Source organism: Cynocephalus volans, chromosome 4 (assembly GCF_027409185.1).
Source record: "Cynocephalus volans isolate mCynVol1 chromosome 4, mCynVol1.pri, whole genome shotgun sequence".
NCBI lineage: Eukaryota > Metazoa > Chordata > Mammalia > Dermoptera > Cynocephalidae > Cynocephalus > Cynocephalus volans.
Genome location: NC_084463.1, coordinates 163,547,924 through 163,568,962, shown reverse-complemented (window position 1 = coordinate 163,568,962; position 21,039 = coordinate 163,547,924). Strand labels below are relative to the sequence as shown.

The window sequence follows — 21,039 nt, the reverse complement described above, 5'->3', positions numbered from 1 at the left end:
CAATCAGAGGTTTTTGGAATTGAGATTTTTCAAACCAAAAACTGCTATCAAGCATAAAGTATGATCAGCTATCCTCTACTTTCACAGAGCACTGAGCCAGAAGAAATACCCTTACATTTCAAAATAAAAGATTTAGATATGCTAGAAAGAATGTTATTTAAAAACTCAATGAAATGAGCTACTTCTATAGTACTGAATACACAGGGAAGACAGTCTATGTGAGTCATTGAGAAAAATTTATACAAAGACATTAATTGCATATTCTCAAATACTTGCTAAAATGGCCCCCAGTCACACTGTTCTTGTTACTTTAAGCAGCGATTTCAATCAAGAAAGAAAACCTAAAAGTCCTTACGTATGTCACTGGCAGGACTGAGGGCTGATCCACCAAAGAGGGCCTCTATAAGCGAAGACGCGGGGCCAGAATGATACTTCTTTAGAGTAATTAGAGCTCTGCCAAGGGAGAAAACAGAAATTAGGAGCTCAGCAAAAACCAGCAATTAATGTGCTGAGCACCTGCCACCGAACACTGCCACCATCTCACACGAGGGGCACAGGATGACTCGTGACCAAATGCGGTTGCTCCCTTTTCCTCCACGTGAGAAGTGGTAGGAGGGAGTGAGGTGTGTTTAAAGGAAAATGTTAACATAGGATTTCCAGCCACATACACTTACTTCTTCAGTCGTTTATACGTGACATCATTGGCAAGTTTTAACAGTCGGTAGGAAGTCTCTCGGTCCAAGCTCAACTGGAAATCATGGGACTCATCAAAGGCCACTGTGACTGACTTCTGCGTGATCCGGGTCAGGATGCCAGTGGCCAGCTGACTGCCTTCATTAGCAGCATCATACAGACCCACAATATCACCTATAAAAACAAAAACTTAATTACATAAACAGCGAAAAAAGTTAAATATTAGTTACTTTATATAATAAATCCCAGTATATTTCAAATATTATATTTACCCCACAAATATGCATAATCGATGTTTCAATTAAAAAATATCATTTTTACTTTCTTTAGTGCATGAAATCAGTAGCAGCAAAAAAATGCTTAACACCTAAATCATATATGCAAATTAACTTGAGATCAATGAACTGTTCAAAACAAGCCTGACAGTCAATAAAATATTTACAGCATCTACTCTGTACCAGGCACTGTTCTAGGCACTGGCTTATTATGAATAACACCCAGTCCCTGCCTTCATATCAGGGAAGAGAGAAACAGCAGGCACAGCCAGCTGTAAGATGTCAGTGCTGCGCGCTCTGAGGAAAAAGCAAGCAGAGGAAGGGGATGCAGACGGTGGAGGATGTCACTCCAGGAAGAGTAGGAGTGGAGCCTCTCTGAGGAGTGGCCAGTGAGCTGGGTGGATGCTGAATGAAGCGAGGGCCACGAGCACATTGGGGAAGAGTGTCCAGGGTAGAAATGGAGCATCAGTACAGGAGGGACAGTGGCTGTTTACTGTCCACACAGCACAGATCTCCCTGCTGCCTGTGATAACTGTTTTGCCAGGTGAGTCCCAGGGGCTTCCCCTGAGCCACGCCTAAGCCAATTCGTGCTTCACACACTCCCTGCCACAATGATAAAGGGACAGGCATGTGACCAAATCAGAGCCCCTGCAATGCGATGAAGCTTTTGCTTGGGCATCTGGACAGAGACCTTCACTCTCTCCAGCTAGACCAGAACCCTGAGAGGACGTAGGGGCTGGACCTGCTACCACCAACCCAGAAGAGGGCAGAGCTCAGAAACAGCCAGAAACTAAGTCCTGGTGCCCTCATTTGAGTCCTGAACCAGCATTTAGGTTACAACAACCAAGACATTCCCTTCTTGCTTGTGGGGAAAATACAGGAAAAGGTCAGGGCCCCTCAGATGTTCAGAATCTTGCCGAGCATTTGATGTAAATATGCACAATCACCCAGGTGTTCGTTGGTTATTGTCTAATGTAATTGCGTATGTGCACCCAGGTGTCCTGGGTTATGGACTTAAGTATAAAGGATGAGTGGCTCTGATCCACAGTGCCCCCCGCCCCTGGGATGCCACGGCTGCTGCTGTCAGCTGTTGCTGCCAGGGCCCCTGAGATACTCCACGAGGCTGCCGCCACGGCCAGACCTGTGGGCTGCTGGACCTGTAAGCTGTTGCTGCCATTGCTGAGGACTGAGCTCATGTCGTCTGCCAACAGCTCCCGGGATCTTTCCCAATTACCAAGCACAGACCTGCGTGTGAGGGGTCTGGGGACCCAGCCTGGCATGTGAGGGGTCTGCTGACCCAGTCTGTACAACGGGTTTGAAAGGTCTGAGCCCTAGCCCTGACAATACAAATGGAAACTTAGTGTAAATAAAATAACGAAACATTTTGGCTTTAGTTATGATTTGTCTTACTTGACAACTGGCATAGTCATGTAGCTTTACAGGGCCCCTCTGGTGTTCAGAATCTTGCCGAGCATTTGATGTAAATATGCACAATCACCCAGGTGTTCTTTGGCTACTGTCTAATGTAATTGCGTATGTGCACCCAGGTGTCCTGGGTTACGGACGTAAGTATAAAGGACAAGTGGCTCTGATCCACAGGGCCCCCTGCCCCGGGGGGTGGGGGGGCATGGGGAGGCTGCTAGTGCTCCCGGATGCTCCGAGAGGCCACCACTGCTGCTACTGCTGAGCACTTGAGCTCATGCCATCGGCCAATGCCTCCCGGGATCTTTCCCAATTACTTAGCATGGACCTGCATGTGAGGGGTCTGGTGACCCAGCCTGTACAATGGGTTTGAAGGGCCTGAGCCCTAGCCCTGACAATGTAAATGGAAACTTAGTATAACTAAAATAATGAAATGGTTGGCTTTAGTTATGAATTGCTTTAACAATACAATTGGCCTAGCCATACAACTGGCGTAGTCACTTAGTTATTGCTTAAGCCTATTTGGCTCAGGTTTTTGTCACTTGGAACATAGGTAGTTCTGACCAAAACAGAATCCACTCTAAGATAAAAGCCAGGGCCACCCACATCTATTTACACACCATTTACTGTGTCTGAAACCTTCTAGACAATGAGTTTAATCTGTACCTTGAATCTTATCTCTGTCTCCTTCTCCAGCTTCACAAAGCAGGTGGCAACAATGCTCCCAGAGGCAGAGATTTGGCTGTGAGCAGGGACCGCATAGGGCTGGGCACAGAGGATGCCACCCCCACCGCAACTTTCCCAGTGAGCAACCCACCCGCACAGGACCCCACACTTCAGGACTTATATTTCTGAGCTACTGAGACTCCTCAGAAGGTGAACAAATGACCACTCCACCTGAATTGAATCAACAGCTGTATTTCACCAGAGTTTCAGCTTGCTACTTTTCCACACAAATGCCATTAATTCCTCTGACTTCCTGTTTATCAACTATTCATTAATCTCTTAGGTCATTCACGCCCAACACTTAGTGAATGAATATATATTTTTACCTTTGCCTTTTCAAAATTCACAAACCACCTACGTGCACATTCGATCCTACTCGTTTAATACTGATGGCAACACAAGGTGCCATTGTTCCAGTCTTTGGAGGGTAAGAGACTGACTCACAGCCACATAACAAGAAGTGTAAGATCTCAAACTCTGCTCAGGTCTGCCTCCAACAAGCAGTTCCTGTCATCAATTCCCCCCCACCCCCATACCCCCATCTCATCTTCTCTAAACCCAGCCAGTATTCCAACAATTGTTGGGGCAAGAGTCTGTGAAATGGAAAAACTATGTCACCAACAAAACAAGACAGAGATTTTTATAGTGAAAAGTACAGTGCTGATAACATTGCCTTCTCCAAGTTTCCAGGGCTGAGGTTGCTCATACAAGCAGCCCCGCTGCACAGTTAAGAAGCTTCCCCTTCCACCGCAGCAACCATTGAGGAGCAGCTCTGCGCCACCCCATGCCTCAACAAAGGCCACAAGGCGACCAAGAACGGAAGAAAACTGAGGCACAGCCATCGCCACAGGCGCCTCACCAAGTGTACACAGTTCGTGCAGGACATGATCTGAGAGGTGTGTGGCTTTGCCCCGTACGAGCGCCACGCCATGGAGCTGCTCAAGGTCTCCAAAGACAAACAAGCCCTCAAGTTCATCAAGAGAAGGGTGGGGACACACATCCTCACCAAGAGGAAGCGAGAGGAGCTAAGCAATGTCCTGGCCACCATGAGGAAAGTGGCTGTCAAGGCTCCCCTCTGTGCAGAATTAAACCTTTGCAGAAAAAAAAAAAAAAAAGCTTCTCCTGGGCTGGCCGGTTAACTCAGTTGGTTAGAGCATGGTGCTGATAACACCAAGGTCCAGGGTTTGATCCCTGTACCAGCCACCAAAACACACACAAAAACAAGCTTCTCCTAACTGCCTCTGCTTTCCAAAAGATCTGGCACAAGTTTAGCCAAAGCATGCTTGGCACAAGAAAGGTTTGGGATTACAGAACTACACAAACAGCATGTTTAACAGCCTGAACCAAGGCTGTCCATTATATAGAAATATTATGACACATTAAAATTCTACACGTAATTTTAAATTTTCTAGTAGACTTATTAAAAAATTTAAAAGAAACAGGTAAATTGCTTTTAATATTTTACCTAACCCAATACATGAAAAATATTATCACTTCAACATGTACTCAATATTCAAAAAAAGACTCGAGTTATTCCCAATTTTTTTTTTTAACTAAATCTTCAAAATCTGGTGTGTATTTTCCACTTGCAACAATTATCAGCCACATTTCAAGTGTTCAATAACCACACATAGGGCCGGCCTGTGGATCACTTGGGAGAGTGTGGTGCTGATAACACCAAGGCCATAGGTTCGGATCCCTATATAAGGATGGCTGGTTAGCTCACTTGGGAAAGCGTGGTGCTGACAACACCAAGTTGATGGAGTTTGGATGTGTTGTCCCCTCCAAAACTCATGTGGAATTTTGATCTCCAATGTGGCAGTGTTGGAAACTGATTGAGTCATGGGGGCGGATCCCTCATGAATGAATTAGTGCCCTCCCTGGGGGAGGGGGGATTAATGAGTGAGTTCTCGTTGTATTAGTTCCCACGAGAGCTCGTTGCTTAAAAAGACTCTGGCACCTTCTCTCTCTCTCTCTCTTGCTTCCTCTCGCCATGTGATCTGCTTGTACCTGCCAGCTGCCTGCCACTTTCCGCCATGAGTAGAAGCAGTCTGAGGCCCATGCCAGATGCAGCTGTCCCAGAATCGTAAGCCAAATAAACCTCTTTTCCTTATAAATTACCCAGTCTAAGGTAATTCTGTTATAGAAACACAAACGGACTAAAACGCGAGTCAAGGTTTAATATCCCCTTACCGGTTATCTTTTTAAAAAAATAAAATAAAATAACCACGTGTAGCTAGTGGCTATCATTTTGGACAGTGCTGATCTAGATGACCAAAAAGCCACATAATTGTTGGATTTTTGGGGGGGGGGGGGCTGGCCGGTACAGACATTGAACCCTGGTCCTTGGTGTTATCAGCACCCCGCTCTAACCAGCTGAGCTAACCAGCACACCAGATTTCTCATTACGGGTTCTCCACTGCAATGTTCATTCTCCAGCTAGTCCTTGTAAGGGTCTTTATGAAATACACTTGCTGTTTGAATGCCAGCAATGATAAACGCCTGTCTGCGTCAGTTCGTCAGTACGTACACACCAGAAGTAAAGCTGTTACTGGGAAGCGTTGCTGTAGACCCGCATCTTCTGGATTCAAAGGCGACCAGCAGCCGTCCGTACAGCCCGGTGCGCTGGCTGGATACCTGCAGCTTCAGCAAACACACACCCCGGCTCTGGAGCTCCTTCAGAGAGATGTTCTCCTGCCAGGACCTGGAAGACACCAGTAATGATGCTTCAGTATTAGTATCTTTAGCAGTTTCTACTGCAACCCACACAGGAAAAGTAAAAAAGACCTGTGGACAGGAACTAAATATGCCCCAATGCAACCCTAAATCTGCTCCACACCCAAATCTGCTCCTCCTATATCCCCTAGGGTAGTTAATGCCGGGACCCTTCTCCCAGTTACCAGAGACAGAATCTTCAGTCACCTTTACCTCCCCTACTTTCACTCCCTACGTCCTGGTTTCCATCTGCCACTGAGTCCTATCAGGCCCTCCCATTTATACCATCTCTGCCTCTCATCCTCCCCACCACAGCTCTGGTTCAACCCATGTTTCTGTTCACCTGGACAAAAAAGAGACTCCTAACTGTCTTACCTCTGCGCTCTCCTGTCCAAATGCCAGCAGCAGCACCTGAGTGATTCTTCTAAACTGCAAATCTATTCACCTCCCTCACCTGCTTAACCGCACTGATGTCCATCCTCTGCACACAGACTATAATGCAAGCTCTGCAGCAAGGCCTTTCTTAGTCCAGCCCCTGCCTATCATTACATCATCGTCAGGAACAGCCATCATCATGGGTGCTCGCTCCTCTGCACTTGGTACCATGCTGAGTACCTGACTTAAAGATCATCTCATTCTCAGAGCAAACCTGTGGGGTGGGAGTCATCCCATTTTTACAGAAGTAAGTAAGGCTCAGGGATGTAACCTGCAAAGCCACACAGCCATCAATGAAGAAGCTGGGATTCTAATAAGGCAAATATGACTGCAAAAAGACTTAAGCATCATGACCAAAGCCTCTCAAACAAATCCTACCAATGAATGGTTGAGTGCAAACTCCGGAATCAGACTGCCCGGCCTTAAATCCTGACTCCGCCAGTGTCACCTTGGGCAAGTTTTTTAACCCCTCCCCGTCTCGGCCTCCTCAGACGGAACAGGAGAGGATCAGCCACCCACTCTGAAGGGCTGGCGTGAGGTGTAAAGGCATCAATGCATGTAAAATCCATGTGCTAGCTCTCCTTGCTTCCGCCAGGTGAGTCCTCTCATTCAGAAACAAGCCAGCTCCCTCCCGGCTCCCCGCATCTCCTTCAGGAGCGCCCCTCCGCCCCGCGCCCCCCAGCTTCACTCCGATTTTCCTCGGGCGCTGCTCAGGCCTCCTCCAAGAAGCCATCCTGACCCTGCCCAGGGGAGGAAGCTCTTCCTCCGGGCCCCCGGGGGGCGAACTGGGTCAGAGCCGGGCCCCAGGAGTGATGGCGGGGCTTCAGGTCGAGACCAGAAAGGGCTCCTGAGGGTCCCCCAAAGGAACGGGCTGCCCGGGAGCTGATGAGGTCGCTACGTCCGGAGGCTGCCAGGACTCGGGGGACCGGGAGAGGACACTCCCGCTCCGAGGCTGGTCAGGCCGAGCCCCTCCGAGGCTCCGTCCGGGGTCCCGGTGGGGACCGGCAGCGGCGGCCCCTACCTACGCTCCTCCACCTCCGCGTCTCTCTCCAGCTCCAGCAGGTCCAACTGCTTGGTCACGAAGTTCTCCACAGCCGCAGAGGCCATCGCCGCCCCCGGCCCGGGCCCAGAGCCGCTGAGGTCTCTCTTCCCCGCAAGGCCCGTGTTCCCCGCAGGTCCCCGCGGGACCGGTGTTCCCCGCCGGGCCCGTACGTCGACGCACAAGGTTCGCGCTGCTTCCGCTTCCGGCCGAGGCTGCGGGAAGATGGCGGCGGCCGTGGGGGCCTCGGCACTCTCGGTCACCTTTGGGCGGCTGGTGTCTGCGTGCAGCCGCAGCATCCCGAGACCTTCGGGGCCCGGAGCGGGTGAGACCCGAGCCGCGGGGGTGAAGGGAGGAAGCGGGACGAGCAGCGTTCCCCGCCGTCCCGCCACGTGTGTGTCTGGGTCCGACCTCGGGCCTTCTGTGTTGACAGCGTTTGTGGTGAATGTGGCGCGGGGTTTGGAGTCGGGGGAACCTGGGTTCAGATGCCGGTACCCTCAGTTAGTAGCTTAAAGACTGACGATAGCCCTTCAGCTTTTGTATAGACCGTGTAGCAAGAGAGCAAACAGGCTCAGAGGAGTTAGGTAACTTGCCCAGGGTCACACAGCGGGGAAGTGGGAGAGCAGGAATTCAGAGGCAGCTCGGCCCGGCCCAAAGCCTGTGCTTGAGCCCCTGCCCCCAGGCTGCGAGCCACTCTCCGAAAAATGACGGGCCGGCCGCTTTGCTCAGTTGGTGAGAGCACAACCTTATATCACCAAGGTCACGTTTTGGATCCCCAAACCGACCAGCCGCCAAAGGTTGTCATGAGGCTCAGAAAAGGTTGTGTTTGTCACCAACGCTGTACATCTCTGCCTGAAGATGGTTGGAGTGTGTGTTTGTGTGTGCAAATGTTTATGTATGTTTTAAAATTGGGGCTGTTTTATTACTCTCTCATCGAAGTATGCTCACATCTTTGCTCATGAAATGATGTGTCTTTGATTTGCTTAAAATAATTGCAGAGCTCCTTGGTATTACCCAAAGGCGCTGAAAACTTATGTTCACACAAAAACGTGCACGCGTATGTTTATAGCAGCTTTATTTACAATTGCCGAGACTTGGAAGCAACCAAGATGTCCTTCCGTAGGTGGATGGTTAAGTAGAGTATAGCACATCCATACGGTGAAATATTATTCAGCAGTAAAAAAGAAGTGAGCTATCAAGCTATGAAAAAACATGGAGGAAACTTAAATGCATATTACTAAGATAAAGAAGCCAGCCCCTAAAGGCTACATACTGTATGCTTCCCCTATGTGACATTTTGGAAAAGGCAAAACTATGGAAACAGTGAAAAAATCAGGGGTGGGTGTAGGGTCTGGGGCCATGAGGGACGGAGGGATGAATAGGCAGTGCACAGATGATTTTTACGGCAGCAAAACTATTCCGTATGATACTGTAATGGTGGATACATGTCATTGTACATTTGGTCAAATCCATGGAATGTACAACATCAAGAGTGAACCCTAGTGTAAACTGGACTTGGGTGATAATGATGTGTCAATATAGGCTCACTGACGCAACAGATGTATCACTCTGATGGGGGACGTTGGTAGTGGGGGAGGCTGTGCATGTGTGGGGGCAGGGTGTATATGGAAAATCTCTGTACCTTCCACCCGATTTTGCTGTGAACCGAAAACTGCTCAAAAAAATAGTCTTTCAAAAAAATGTAAAGCTGGGCCAGAGGCAGTGTAGATGACAAGACTGGCCATGAGTTGATAATTGCTCAATGTGGGGAGTGATAACTGAGAGTTCATTATTCTATTCTCTTTACTTTTGTATGCTTGACATTTTTCATAATAAACGTGGGTTTAAGTAGGCAGGGAAGTTTTGCCAAAAGCAGTGGGACTTAACCATTCTGCCAGCATAAAACCACCCCTTGAATGCTGTGTTCAAGTCCACACCCACACTTGAAGAAAGAAAGGTAGACACAGTAAAGTGAGTACAGAGAAGGGGACCAAAATGGGAGCAGATGGGGCCTTGAAGAGCAAGTGAAGGAGACAGGATGGAAAGACACAGTCCCAGACTTCAGGTATCTAAAGGAGCTTGTTTTGGGGCCGGCCCGTGGCTCACTCGGGAGAGTGTGGTGCTGATAACACCAAGGCCACGGATTCGGATCCTATATAGGGATGGCTGGTTGGCTCACTGGCTGAGCATGGTGTGGACAACACCAAGCCAAGGGTTGAGATCCCCTTACCGGTCATCTTTTTTAAAAACAAAACAAAACTTAGCAGAAACTTGCTAACCGAGCTTTTAACAATGGGATGGCTCCCAAGAGAGGTGCAAAGTTCGAAGTCACTGGAGTATTACAACAGAGACTTCACCTAATGACTTAGTAGAATAAATTTCATTTATTCATCATTTATTGAGCACCTGTTAATGTCAAACACCAGTCTAGGGCTAGGGGTACATCAAAAATAAATATAAAACAATAATTCCTGCTTTTAATGGAGCTAACGTTGTGGTAGGGGAGGTGAAGTGCAGAGACAGGCAATTTTTTAAATAGTGTGTTGGAAGACAATAAGTCTTATGGAGAAAAGTAAAGCATGAATTGAGGGAGTGATTCAATTTTAAATAGGACAGTTGAGAAAGGCCTCTACTTGAGATGGTGTTAAGTGGAAACCCAAAGGAAATAAGGGAATTAGCCTTGTGGATACCTGGTGAGGTGGGGGTAAAGGGCGACAGTGTTCCATGTGAAAAAGAGCCAAGGCAAACCCTGCAGAGCAAGCGTGTGCTGGTCATATTCCAGGAATGGCAGGGAGGAAGGGTGGCAGGTGCAGAGTGAACCAGGGGACGAGCGTGGGAGATGGGTTCAGAGGGAAAGGGGATCACGCTGCCCCCCGCCCTATGGGCCACTGTAAGGGCTTTGGCTTTTTCTCTGAAATGGGAAGCTCTTGGAAGTTTTAGCAAAATAGTGGCATGATCTGACCTCACTGTTAACAGAATCTCGCTGCTGTGGAGAAGGGAGGCCAGGTGAGAGCAGGGTTTTAATAATAATCCAGACAAGGTGATGACTTCTCCTAAATCATTAAGTAGTTAGATCCTGGGGCCCTTGGAGGGAAAGCCAACAGGATTTGCTGATGGTAGGCTGAGGGGTGAGAGAGAGAAGATCAAAAATGAAGGAGGTTTTGGGCTGAGCAACTGGAAGGATAAAGTTTTCATCATATGTGATGGGAAGGAGTGTGGGAGCAGCAGGCCTTGGAGGATCAGGGCCTTTGTTAGATTTGAGACACACGTCTGAGGCACAAGTGGCCAAAGTGGATAGGTCGATATGCAAGTCCAAAAGAGAAGTCCTGGCTGGAGGTGTAAACTTGGGAGTCACCAGCGTGAAAGTGACATTTAAATCTATCCAATAGACTCAATCACCAGAGAAACGGCCATAGATAGAAAAGAGGTAAGGTCCAAGGGCTCAGGCCTGGACATACAGGTTGGGAGAAGAGAGGAGAAATCAGCCAAGGAGACGAGAATGGGTGAATCTCAAAAGGGTGAATTTTATGGTATGTAAATTATAGCTCAATTTTTAAAAACCATGGTTATTGGGAATATCTGTGCTCTGCTTTTTGCACCTAAGTACTGTGCATTTTATTTCTGAGCCTCTCTTCTCCTCACCAGACTTTGTCCCTTGGTATATTAGTTATCTACCGCAATGTAACAAATTACTGCAAAACTTAGCAGCTTCGGACAACAAATATTTATTACCTCATGCCATTCCTCAGGGGAGCAGCCTAGCTGGGTGGTTTTGGCTCAGGGTCTCTCCTTAGATTGCATTTAAGGAAGTCAGCCAGGGGTGGAGAATCTGCCTGCAAGTGCACTCCCGTGGGTTCCTCCCCACAGCAACCTCTTGTAGGGCAGCCCACAGCATGGCAGCCCCTACAGCCGGAGATCAGAGAGAACGCCATCCAAGACAGGAGTCGCAGTCTTTCATAACCTAATCTTGGAAGCGATGAACCATCACTTCAGCCGCAGGTTGTTGGTCACACAGACCAACTCATAGGGGAGGGACGACACAGGTGAGAAATCCAGGAGGCAATGAAGGTCACTGGAGCGTCTTGGAGACTGCCCCACTCTTGGGCACAGAATAGGGTCTGAGCCTCTCAGGCCCTTGGTGGTCAAGGAACGAGTCACTGGGTGGGGGGTTCTGCATTAGCCACCTTTAGACAGTGTGATGCACGCATCTCGACACACATAACCAGTTCCTATAAGTGATGCTGCTTTTGGTGTGTTCACCTAGATTTTTCCTTAGGCAAGTTGTGATGCGGTGCTTAAACCAGACACCAGGAGCAGCCTTGGGCATTCAGCACGTTCCATGTAGTAATTACCTGTTTCTCTCATTCCTCAGCCTCCCTTTGGTCTGTGTCTCGGAGGTTCACTTCGCAGAGCGCTTCGTTTCCACAAGGGTAATATCAAAATGTGGGTTTTGGTGATTCCTTTCTTTTCACTTGTAGGAATGTCTTTATAAAGTCAAAACTTCCTACGTTTGGGTTTTTGAGAATATTCAGATTTTCTCTTAACTTTTCTGACAGTATTTTCCTCAGACCCTTAAAAGAAATATAGACAAAACTGCAGAGTCCAGAGAGAAAAGTGCTCTAGGCCTTACGTAGCTGTCTTTGACTATGGAGAAGCTTTAATTCCTAATTCGAGATTTCTAACCAGGAAGGTTGTGTCAATCTCTAGGAGTAACTCATGTAATTTGAAAAAGCATATTCAATGTTAAGATTTTATACTTAGAAAACAATTTTTTTAAAGTATTATAGCAGGAAGTAAATTTGACAAAATCTCACTTGTAGGATATACAGGAGCAATACCAGATAGTGGTTACCTGTAGGGGAGTCCTGGGGTCCATTCCTAGCCTGCTCCTCACAGCCCCGGGACCCTGAGCAAGGCTCTTGCCCTCAATAGGAATAATGTCAGTTTCTATCTCCACAGGGTTTTGCGAGAATTAAATAAATAAATACATTTAAAGAGCTTAGAACAGCGCCTGGTGTATCATAAGCACTCAAAAAATGCCAGCTGCTGTTACTGCTGCGGTGGCGGCCCCAGCAATGCTAGGGGTTCTCAGCCGCAGGAGGTACAGGAATCTTTTGTTTCTCAAACAAAGTTGAAAAACTGAATCTAAAAATAGGAAAAAAAATTGTAAGTGGGCATTTTGCTAGGTCTGGCTTATTTGTGCCTATTTCCTGTGTGAAAGGCTATGGCCTTCCTGCCAGGGTCCGGTTTTCCCACTTGTTTTCTTTTCGCAGTCTTCACCTGTGCACAGCCACACCCAGTGGAGGAGACCAAATGTGACCTAGGTCACACAGAGAGCAGCCCCTTCTGCTCATTGTCCTCCAAAGTCGTCACCCGGCCCCGACCATGGAACTGGTGTTTCTAGGTGTTCAGACACTTAGCATAGTGGGAGAGCTTTCACGTTCTGACGGCAGCAGCCACAGAAGCTTGAAAACACTTCTGAATATTTGATTTGGGCTCAACTACCCCTCCCCGCTCTGTAGAGGTCAGGAAGTTGAGAAGACCCCACCTCCTTCCTCTCTTGCCTCCTCTCCCCAGGCTCCCACCCCCCCCACCTTCACCTCATCTACTCAGGGCAGAGCCCAGGTGACCCCAGTAACAGACAGACTATTGGCCACAGTGCTGCTGTTCAGGGACTAAACACTGGCGGGTTCTCACTGCTGGGTACGGCTGGGGACCTGATCCCATCTCCTCCCACTATAGCCATTTCAGGCAGGTGCTTGTATTCCCATTTACTCAGTTAAAGACACCAGGATGCAGAGTCGGTAAATAACTTGCCCCAGGTCACGTTACTGTCAGTGACTCAGTGGGAGATGGAGTACAGCCCCAGGTGTGCCTGGCTCCTATCTGAGCAGGAAGGAAGGGTAGGCAGCCACCTGGGTAGTCACAGGTGGGAACTGATGGGATGGGGAGAGCAAGGACGGATGTGCAAAAGGGTAGCTGGAGCCTCACCTGCTGTGAGGCCGGGGGCTGCTTGCCCTGGTGTCACATGCTGTAGCGAAAGCAGAGTGAAGGGCTGAGCATTCCAGCCTGCACCTCCAAGGGGAAGTGTGTTCTGAGGATTACAAGGATGGAGAGTCCCACCAAGGAGGGGCTCCTTTGGAACAGAATGCCTAGAGTTCCTGTTTGGACTGCTGAATGATTAGCCGTTGCTCCTTGAGACACATTGCAGTTCTAAGAGGGAATGTGGGAGCCTGTCCTTAGGATTATACCGAAGAGGTGGTGTCTGTCCTAAAGAGTGGATGTTGGTATTACCCGGGGTCACTGGGCCTCTCCTGTGAAGGTGAGAGGATGGCTCACTCTGACTGAGGGCAGCTGTAAAGCAAGGCAAATCATAACTAAAGCCAAAATGTTTGATTATTTTAGTTATGCTAAGTTTCCATTTACATTGTCAGGGCTAAGGGCTCAGTCCCTTCAAACCCATTGTACAGGCTGAGTCACCAGACCCCTCACACGCAGGCCCATGCTAGGTAATTAGGAAAGATCCTAGGAGCTGTTGGCAGAGGACAGGAGCTCAGTCCTTAGCTTCCTGAGCAGCAGCAGCTTAGAGGTCCGGTAGCTTACAGCTCTGGTGGTGGCCTCGTGGAGGGTCCCGGGGGCACTAGCAGCAGCCACCAGCAGCAGTACTGGCCTCTCCTGTAGTTCCCCCCCCCCCCCCCGGGGGCATCCTGGGGGCGGGGGCGAGTGGATCAGAGCCACTCATCCTTTATACTTAAGTCATAACCTAGGACACCTGGATGCACATGCGCAATTACATTAGACAATAACCAAGGAACACCTGGGCGCACGTGCATATTTACATCAAATGCTCCGCAAGATTCTGAACATCTGAGGGGCCCTGACCATTTTCCTATATTTTCTCAACAGCAGCATCCCCAGCAAGCGGCCCGAGGATACAGGACCTGAATCAGTGACTCGCTAGGTCCTTGTCTTTCCTAATGTTTTGTGCACAGCCATTTCTTAGGGAATTCAAACTGCCTTTTCACATATGTGTGACGTGTATGTGAAATGTGTTTTACAGATATGTTCCTAAAACATCCCTGAGTTCGCCACCTTGGCCAGAAATTGTTCTGCCAGACCCAATTGAAGAGACCCAACACCACGCAGGTAAAAGCCTCCCCTGTGGGACGGAAGCTAGAGGGCAGCACCCGCCTCCCATGGCACTTAGCCACAGAAGGGACACCTGGCCACAGGACAAGGGTTTCCCAGCGCTGGGTGCTTGGAGACATAACTTACAACACTGAGTACTTGTGAGCACCTACCGTGTTGCAGGCAGGTGCTGTGAGTGGAGGAGGGGCCTCGGTCCACCTCTCGCCTCCTGCTGTGGTTGGAAACGTGGGTTCAGGGGCAGGTTCTCCCCGGTCAGAAGAACAGCTGAGCGCAGTGATAAGTGGAAGCTGTCCCTGCCCTGTGTGCTGGAGAAACGGGTGTCGCGAATTGTGTCATCCCGGAGCAATGAGGAGGGCCAGCCACTGTTGCGCTGAGGGAGTGCCAGGTCCTCAGGTCCCCAAAAAGCTGGAAATCCAGATTGTGGAGGGGAATCTTGTTGTATTTTAAGTTACTGTTTCAGGTACCCTACAAGATAAACAAATACACCAAGAGTTCTGCCCTCACTGCCAGGTGCAGCTTCTGTTCTTGACTCCGGGTCTAGGGCAGGAACTATCTTGTGTCCATCTCTGTGCTCAGCCCTAGGCCAGGCCAGGCGGGTCGGTGCTCAGTAAGCGCTTGTTCAGAGTAAAGGGTGCAGGTTTGAGGGGCTGTGACCTGAGTTGGGGAGTGACAACAGAGCAGGGAGCCCATGTGGGCGGAGGCGTGCAGAAGGAATCTAGCCTGGGGAGATGCAATTCTGGGTGTTCCTGTTGGCAAAAGGCCTCTCCTTTCACCTGATTCTAATTGAAAATGAATTGGACCTCTCAGGACTTGCACTCTCACTAGCCTACTGGCTCTTTATTACTAAAGAATGGGAATAACAAGGTGGAGGTCTGCCTCACCCAGATTGTAGAATTGGAGCCAGGCATGGGCATTCTGTGAAGTCTGGGGGAACTTCCATCTATAAAAGCCCCACATGCCAAGGTGCCAGTGCTCCTAGGAACAGCAGATTGACCCTTGCCTGCAGGGCAGAGAAGCAAGGCCAGGCCGCCAGCTGTGAACTCCCTTCACAAGAGGCACTGGCTATCACGTCAGCCCTGGGGCCCCTCCACCAGGAGCTCATGTCACACTTCATTGACATGGGGGGCAAGGGGGGCAGCTGCCGCCTTTCCAGTTGTAGGTGACTGCCCGGCTGCCTTTTCCTCGCAGAGGTCGTGGGGAAGGTAAATGAGCTGATCGCCACGGGGCAGTACGGCAGACTCTTTGCCGTGGTGCACTTTGCCAGCCACCAGTGGAAGGTGACTTCTGAAGACCTGATTCTAATTGGAAATGAATTGGACCTTGCGTGTGGAGAGAGGATTCGACTGGAGAAGGTGAGACTGTCAGGCTTTGTGTACTCGGGGACTTGGTCACCAAATACGCAATCCCCACTCCCCTGTTTATCACTGAGGAGGCTTCCTCAAGACTGAGGTGAAGGCCCAAAAAGCCAAGGCTCGGAAGGGACAGGAGGGAGAGAGTGGGCGGCCGTGGAGGGCGGGGGCTGGCAGGCCGGGCTGGGTGCCAGGAGGTGAGGGCAGGGCAGCCGCTGCCATCCAGAGGGGAGCCTGGCTCGGCTCCTGTGCTCCTCGGAGGGAGACAGCGCGTTTCTCCAAGGATAAAACATGTCTTTACTGCTTTGCCTTAACAGTCTCGTTAATGTGTTTCCATAGAAAGCTGTTTCATTGAGGACATAATAAAAATCCCAATTAGGGATGTAATGAGTTTTCAAGCACACCCTATGGGGAAAAGTGGTATGTTTCTGCTAAAACACTACTCTGAGATTAGATTTGACAGCTGCTGCTGTTTTTAAACAGTAAGGACTGGTTTAGAGCTATTTCTCTGGGTATTAATTTATTTTACTGACCATTCAAAATCGTGTGGTCTGTCTTATTTAGCTGAGCATTTCTAGCCTTTAGTTAAAATTTTGTTTTCTGTGTTTTGGGGGGTCCATTTGACTTGCCTACTCTACTCATAAAATTATAACAATCTCCGCAGTAGTACTTTTGCTAGGATGTATTTTATTATTAATATAATGGAATATCTATATGACTTTTATTATTTATTAAAACTCCCCTTTCTTTTGTGATGATAGAGTTTTTGTGTATTCACATCAAGGAGAACGTTAAACTCTGTTTCTAAGATGGTCTTCTCCTAACCTGTGATCTGAGCTCAACTATTTAGCTCAGAGCTGAACTAATTAACTTTGTAAAAGCTCTCTTCTCCTTAATGGCATCAGTGACTCTGTCACAAGCTCATGATTTATTTTTTTAATGTCTCAAATGAGTAGGACACTTCAGTACCGTATTTGTGCAAATTTTTTAAAAGGACGTTATTTTGAAACATTAACAAAAGAATTATAGAAAGCCGCACCTAATGTAGATTATTTTGCATAATTTAGGAAATCCAGTGCTAGAGAGCATGTCACGCTGAAATTAACACTAAGGATACTTGTCTTTAGGACTGGCCATTTAGCTCAGTTGGTTAGAGTGCAGTGTTGGTAACACCAAGGTCAAGGGTTTGCATCCCTGTACCAGCCAGCCACCCCCCCAAAAAATTTATTTTTTACTATTTGTCATCTAATATACATTGTCCATTGATGTTATAAAATGTACTTTGTCTTTAAACATTTAATTTTAGTACAATTGGATTTTTTCTTATCAATATGATTAAAGAAAGTCTTCCAGCATCTAATAAGAAACACTAATGTACTTGGAATGCAAAGATGTCTTCATCTGTGGCCACAGCGTAGTGCTGCAACTCTCCCTTGATTGAGAATGGTTGCCTGGCTGTATGGAATTTTGCAGAAATTAAAATAATACGATTGACCTTAATATTTATAATATCCAGTATCGTGAACAGCTTCAAAAAAACATCATGATACAATTTGTACATTTTTTTCTGTGTATGTTATGTTTCAGTAAAAATTATTTTTTTTAAAGGCACAGTTTACATAGGAGGTTAACAGTTGTCTGGATGTCTAACCATGGCATCAGTAATCAGATTTTCCGTGCCCTGTCTCTGAGGTCTAGAGTGTTCATGTAAAGTGGCCCTGCTGCTGTTAAGATACTGTCACCACGTTGTTGGCTCACATCCCCAGTTGCTTAATGTGAAAGGAATAATTAGCTAGAGAGCAGATCAAATCCCTATCACAATGTTTTTACTTTTAGGTAACCAGCGTCTTCCTCATTTTGCAGTGTGTTCACATCACTACCCATTCATATCGATTTTTATATTACTTATTACCAATGAGCCTGTGATGAAGTGTGCCTGTTTAATCTTTTCAGGTCCTGCTGGTTGGGGCGGACAACTTCACGCTACTTGGCAAGCCACTGCTTGGGTAACATGCTGACAAATACTGGGCTTTGTCTGGGGCCTGGGGCTGGACGTGGTGCAGTTAGTCCAGGCAAGGGGGTTATATTCACACTCGCCACCTGCACTAAACACAGCACGTTTATACGTACAATAGTGGGTGAGCAGTGTCTCACAAATTGTCGGTCTGCTACTAGTTCATTACAGCACGGCACTTTTAAGATTTGTTCACAGACCCCACAGAACTGTGTTTCAGTATGCTTTTTCGTAGCTTTCAAAATGTGTACAGTGAGGACATATTACTTTTAAATCAGCAGAAAAGAAAACTTCATTTTAGAAATTATCACTAGTAAAACTGGAAAATGATGAAGAAGGTAATCACTGTTTATTTTCCTTCTTCTAGAAGGGATCTTGTTCGAGTAGAAGCCACAGTCATTGAAAAGACAGAATCGTGGCCAAAGGTCAATATGAAATTCAGGAAAAGGAAGAACTTCAGGAAGAAAAGAAGTAAGTTAGAGAAAATGTAGCTGGTGCCCTGAACACTCTGGTGGTTACCCCTGCATCCTGCTGCTGGGGCCTGGCGCCATGCTGGGTGCAGGGGCCACAGAGACAGGTTAGATCCCCCTGGCTTTCCAGGGCTGACAAGGAGAGGCCAGGTGGAGGTCACTCATAACCACCAGGGTTGTGGGGGAGTGAAGCCCCCAGGAGACTTCAGACACTGCCACCTGGAATGTGGCATGGCCAGTCCCCACCATGTGAACGTGAACTTTCGCCTTCACCATGACCTGCACAGCATGTGCCATGAGGCATGTCCAGGAACACCAGTGGCAGCTTGGTACATGCTGGAACAATGGAAGCAGCTCTCACATCCACGTGGAGAGTGGATGAGTAAAAGGAGACTGGAGTGTTCTCCAGCAGCACAGGGAATGAACTGGCCTGTGCACGGCAGCAGGAGTGGGCCTGAGGTTATACATGGGATGAGCCGTTCTGAGAAGCTCAGAGCTGAGCAGAACTGTGTACTGTTAGTGCATGAAAACACACACATTTATAAATATATACTAGAAAAATTTAAAGGGAGAATAGTAGGCACCAAATCTGGGGCTGCAGCTGGGGAATGGGAGAAGGAAGAAACTCAGAATGGGAAGGAATTGGTGGTGGCCTCACTTCAAGGTAATTGGTACGATCGTAGGGGTTTCATGTATTATTTTACCTTGCCAATATTATACTGAAATCCTTTAAAGAGAGAAAAGTGTGTCAGCAGAGTAGAAGTGGGTGAGGACAGCATCCTTTGAAGGTAATTAAAGAAGAGAAGTGGCTGGTCGTGGCAGTCAAGGCCAGCTGGGGGCAGGGCTGGCTCAGGGGTTTTTTAAGTAGTGGGGGGCGGCTGGTAGAAGGGGGGCGCTCCTCCAAGGGCTGGGGAGAGGAGGAGGCGACAGGTGTAGTGGCAGAGGTTCTGGGGGCTGGGGAGGAGTGAGCAGGGTGACAGGAGGGGCAGTGGGAGGGAACAGTTGAAGGAGCAAAGGCTGCTGTGTGGCCCAAGGCAGGGAGGTGACAGAGTGGTGCTACCTGGATGAGCACATGCCAGCTGGGCCTGCCCTGGTGCTGGTGCCAGCAAGTGCAGCACGAGGGTGAGGATGAGGGAGGAGAAGGCGCTGGCAGGACAGGCATTCTTAGGTGACAGATGGCAGACCTCAGCCCCAGAGGGAGGAAAGGAGCCACAGGGGGCTGCTGGGTGACAAGTGATGGCAGAACAGAGTCCGAATGACTGATTTCACAGGCGCCAGCTTTGCCCATGGGTGTCCCCTCCGTGGAGGACACAGGCCCTGTGATGAGTCAGTAAGGAGGCAGAGGGGCCAAGGTGTGGGCAGGTCAGTGATGGGTCAGCGGGATGCCATCCAGGACAGTGGTCACCCCGGAATCAAGCAGAAGCCCCCATTTGGTGGTGGAGGTGCACAGTGAAGTGCTGCTGGGTGAGAGGCGGTGCTGCAGGGCGTCTCGGCACATGCAGGGAGTGTTGCGGGACAGGGAGGTGAGCGCCAGTTTCCCCAGGGCGGGCGAGGCAGTCAGCACACAGCACGAAATAAACACAGCTGCGTGGGACGGGGGACATGCTGCTGGGGCAGCACCTCTGTAGACAGAACAGACAGCCCTGGTGTGCAGAGTCCCTACCTGTAGCTTATTGACAGTAGCAGAATCTGTAGCCAAGCCTGTGACTAGGTCTTCTCTTTTTCAGTTATTGTGACCCCACAGACCGTCCTACGGATAAACACCATCGAGATTGCTCCATGTTTGCTGTGACTGCTGAGCTTACATTTACAGAAGTATAAAAATATGCTCTGTTTCCAAGTTCCTGTGTGCCGTGTGTGCCTGTACCAGATGGTTTTAGCGTCCACACCATGTGTGTTAGCAGTAGGCTCCCTGGGCCAGAGAACTAGGCGCTCAGGAAGGACGACACGCTTGGCCCCAGGGCCGGCCCCTAGAGGCTTGTGCAAGAGACAAAGCCTGTTGTTGGCAGCCCTCTAGCCCTATGGTGCAGGGTGTGGGGACACAGCTGATGTGAAGGGGCTAGACCTAGGTTTCACTTAGGGGTTAGGCGAAGGAAAACGCGAGTGAACCCCATCTCTGAGTGATCCAAACACGCCTGTTCTCAGTGCCTACTTTTTGCAAAAGCTGGATCTGGGCCCAGCATCTACAGGGAGCAGAGGTCACAGTGCTGGGTGGGTGGCACTCTGACAGGAGGCACCAGGAGGGCAGGAGGAGGGACGGCCTGGGGAAGTGGGCACAACACGGCTGGGAACTAGATGTGACAGTAGCAGGGATAGAGCAGAAGGGCCGAGGGGTGGGGTGGGGTGGGGTGGATTCCGAACTTGGTCCTGAAAGCGGTGGACAACCCCAGGAGGGTTTGGGGCTGCCCAAGTCTGTTTGGGAGTAAGCCGGGCAGGCAGCAGGGGGAAGACCCACTGGGAGCTAATCCAGGTACAGGGACAAGATCCTGGACCCAGAGAGGCCAAGGGACTCAGCAAAGAGGATAGAGGGAAGGACTTGAGGCCCTGGCTGTGGGGAGGAGTGGACTCTCAGAAGACTTCAGGCCCCTGATTTGGTTCATTCAGTAATACAGGGCCGTCCTCCAAGGGACTAGTTGGGGCTTTCAAGTGACACAATTATACCTTTAACCAAACCAAGGTATTTTCCTCTACACATTTCCTTCAAGAGTCCCATGGGGCAGTCACCTTGAGATCTGGAAATGGCCTCTCTCCC

At 48.9% G+C, this 21,039-nt stretch overlaps 2 protein-coding genes across 2 annotated transcripts in view; one reads left to right on the top strand and one right to left on the bottom strand.

Annotated features, from left to right (window-relative positions):
- The window catches only part of IGHMBP2 (immunoglobulin mu DNA binding protein 2), a 34,381-nt gene extending 26,921 nt beyond the window's left edge, over positions 1-7,460 (bottom strand). The window contains exons 1-4 of the mRNA XM_063094198.1: positions 7,288-7,460; positions 5,651-5,820; positions 675-867; positions 356-453 (exon numbers count right to left, since the gene is read on the bottom strand). Of these exons, the coding sequence (XP_062950268.1) occupies positions 356-453; positions 675-867; positions 5,651-5,820; positions 7,288-7,373 (547 nt within the window). The 5' untranslated portion in view covers positions 7,374-7,460. The remainder of the gene's footprint in view (positions 1-355; positions 454-674; positions 868-5,650; positions 5,821-7,287) is intronic.
- Positions 7,461-7,492: 32 nt separating this feature from the next.
- On the top strand, positions 7,493-20,127 carry MRPL21 (mitochondrial ribosomal protein L21). The gene is made up of 7 exons (XM_063094199.1): positions 7,493-7,630; positions 11,678-11,735; positions 14,366-14,451; positions 15,643-15,806; positions 17,757-17,809; positions 18,185-18,288; positions 20,015-20,127. Exons 1-7 carry the CDS (start codon positions 7,531-7,533, stop codon positions 20,077-20,079), a joined length of 630 nt encoding a protein of 209 aa, XP_062950269.1. The 5' UTR covers positions 7,493-7,530; the 3' UTR covers positions 20,080-20,127.
- The last annotated feature ends 912 nt before the right edge of the window (positions 20,128-21,039 follow it).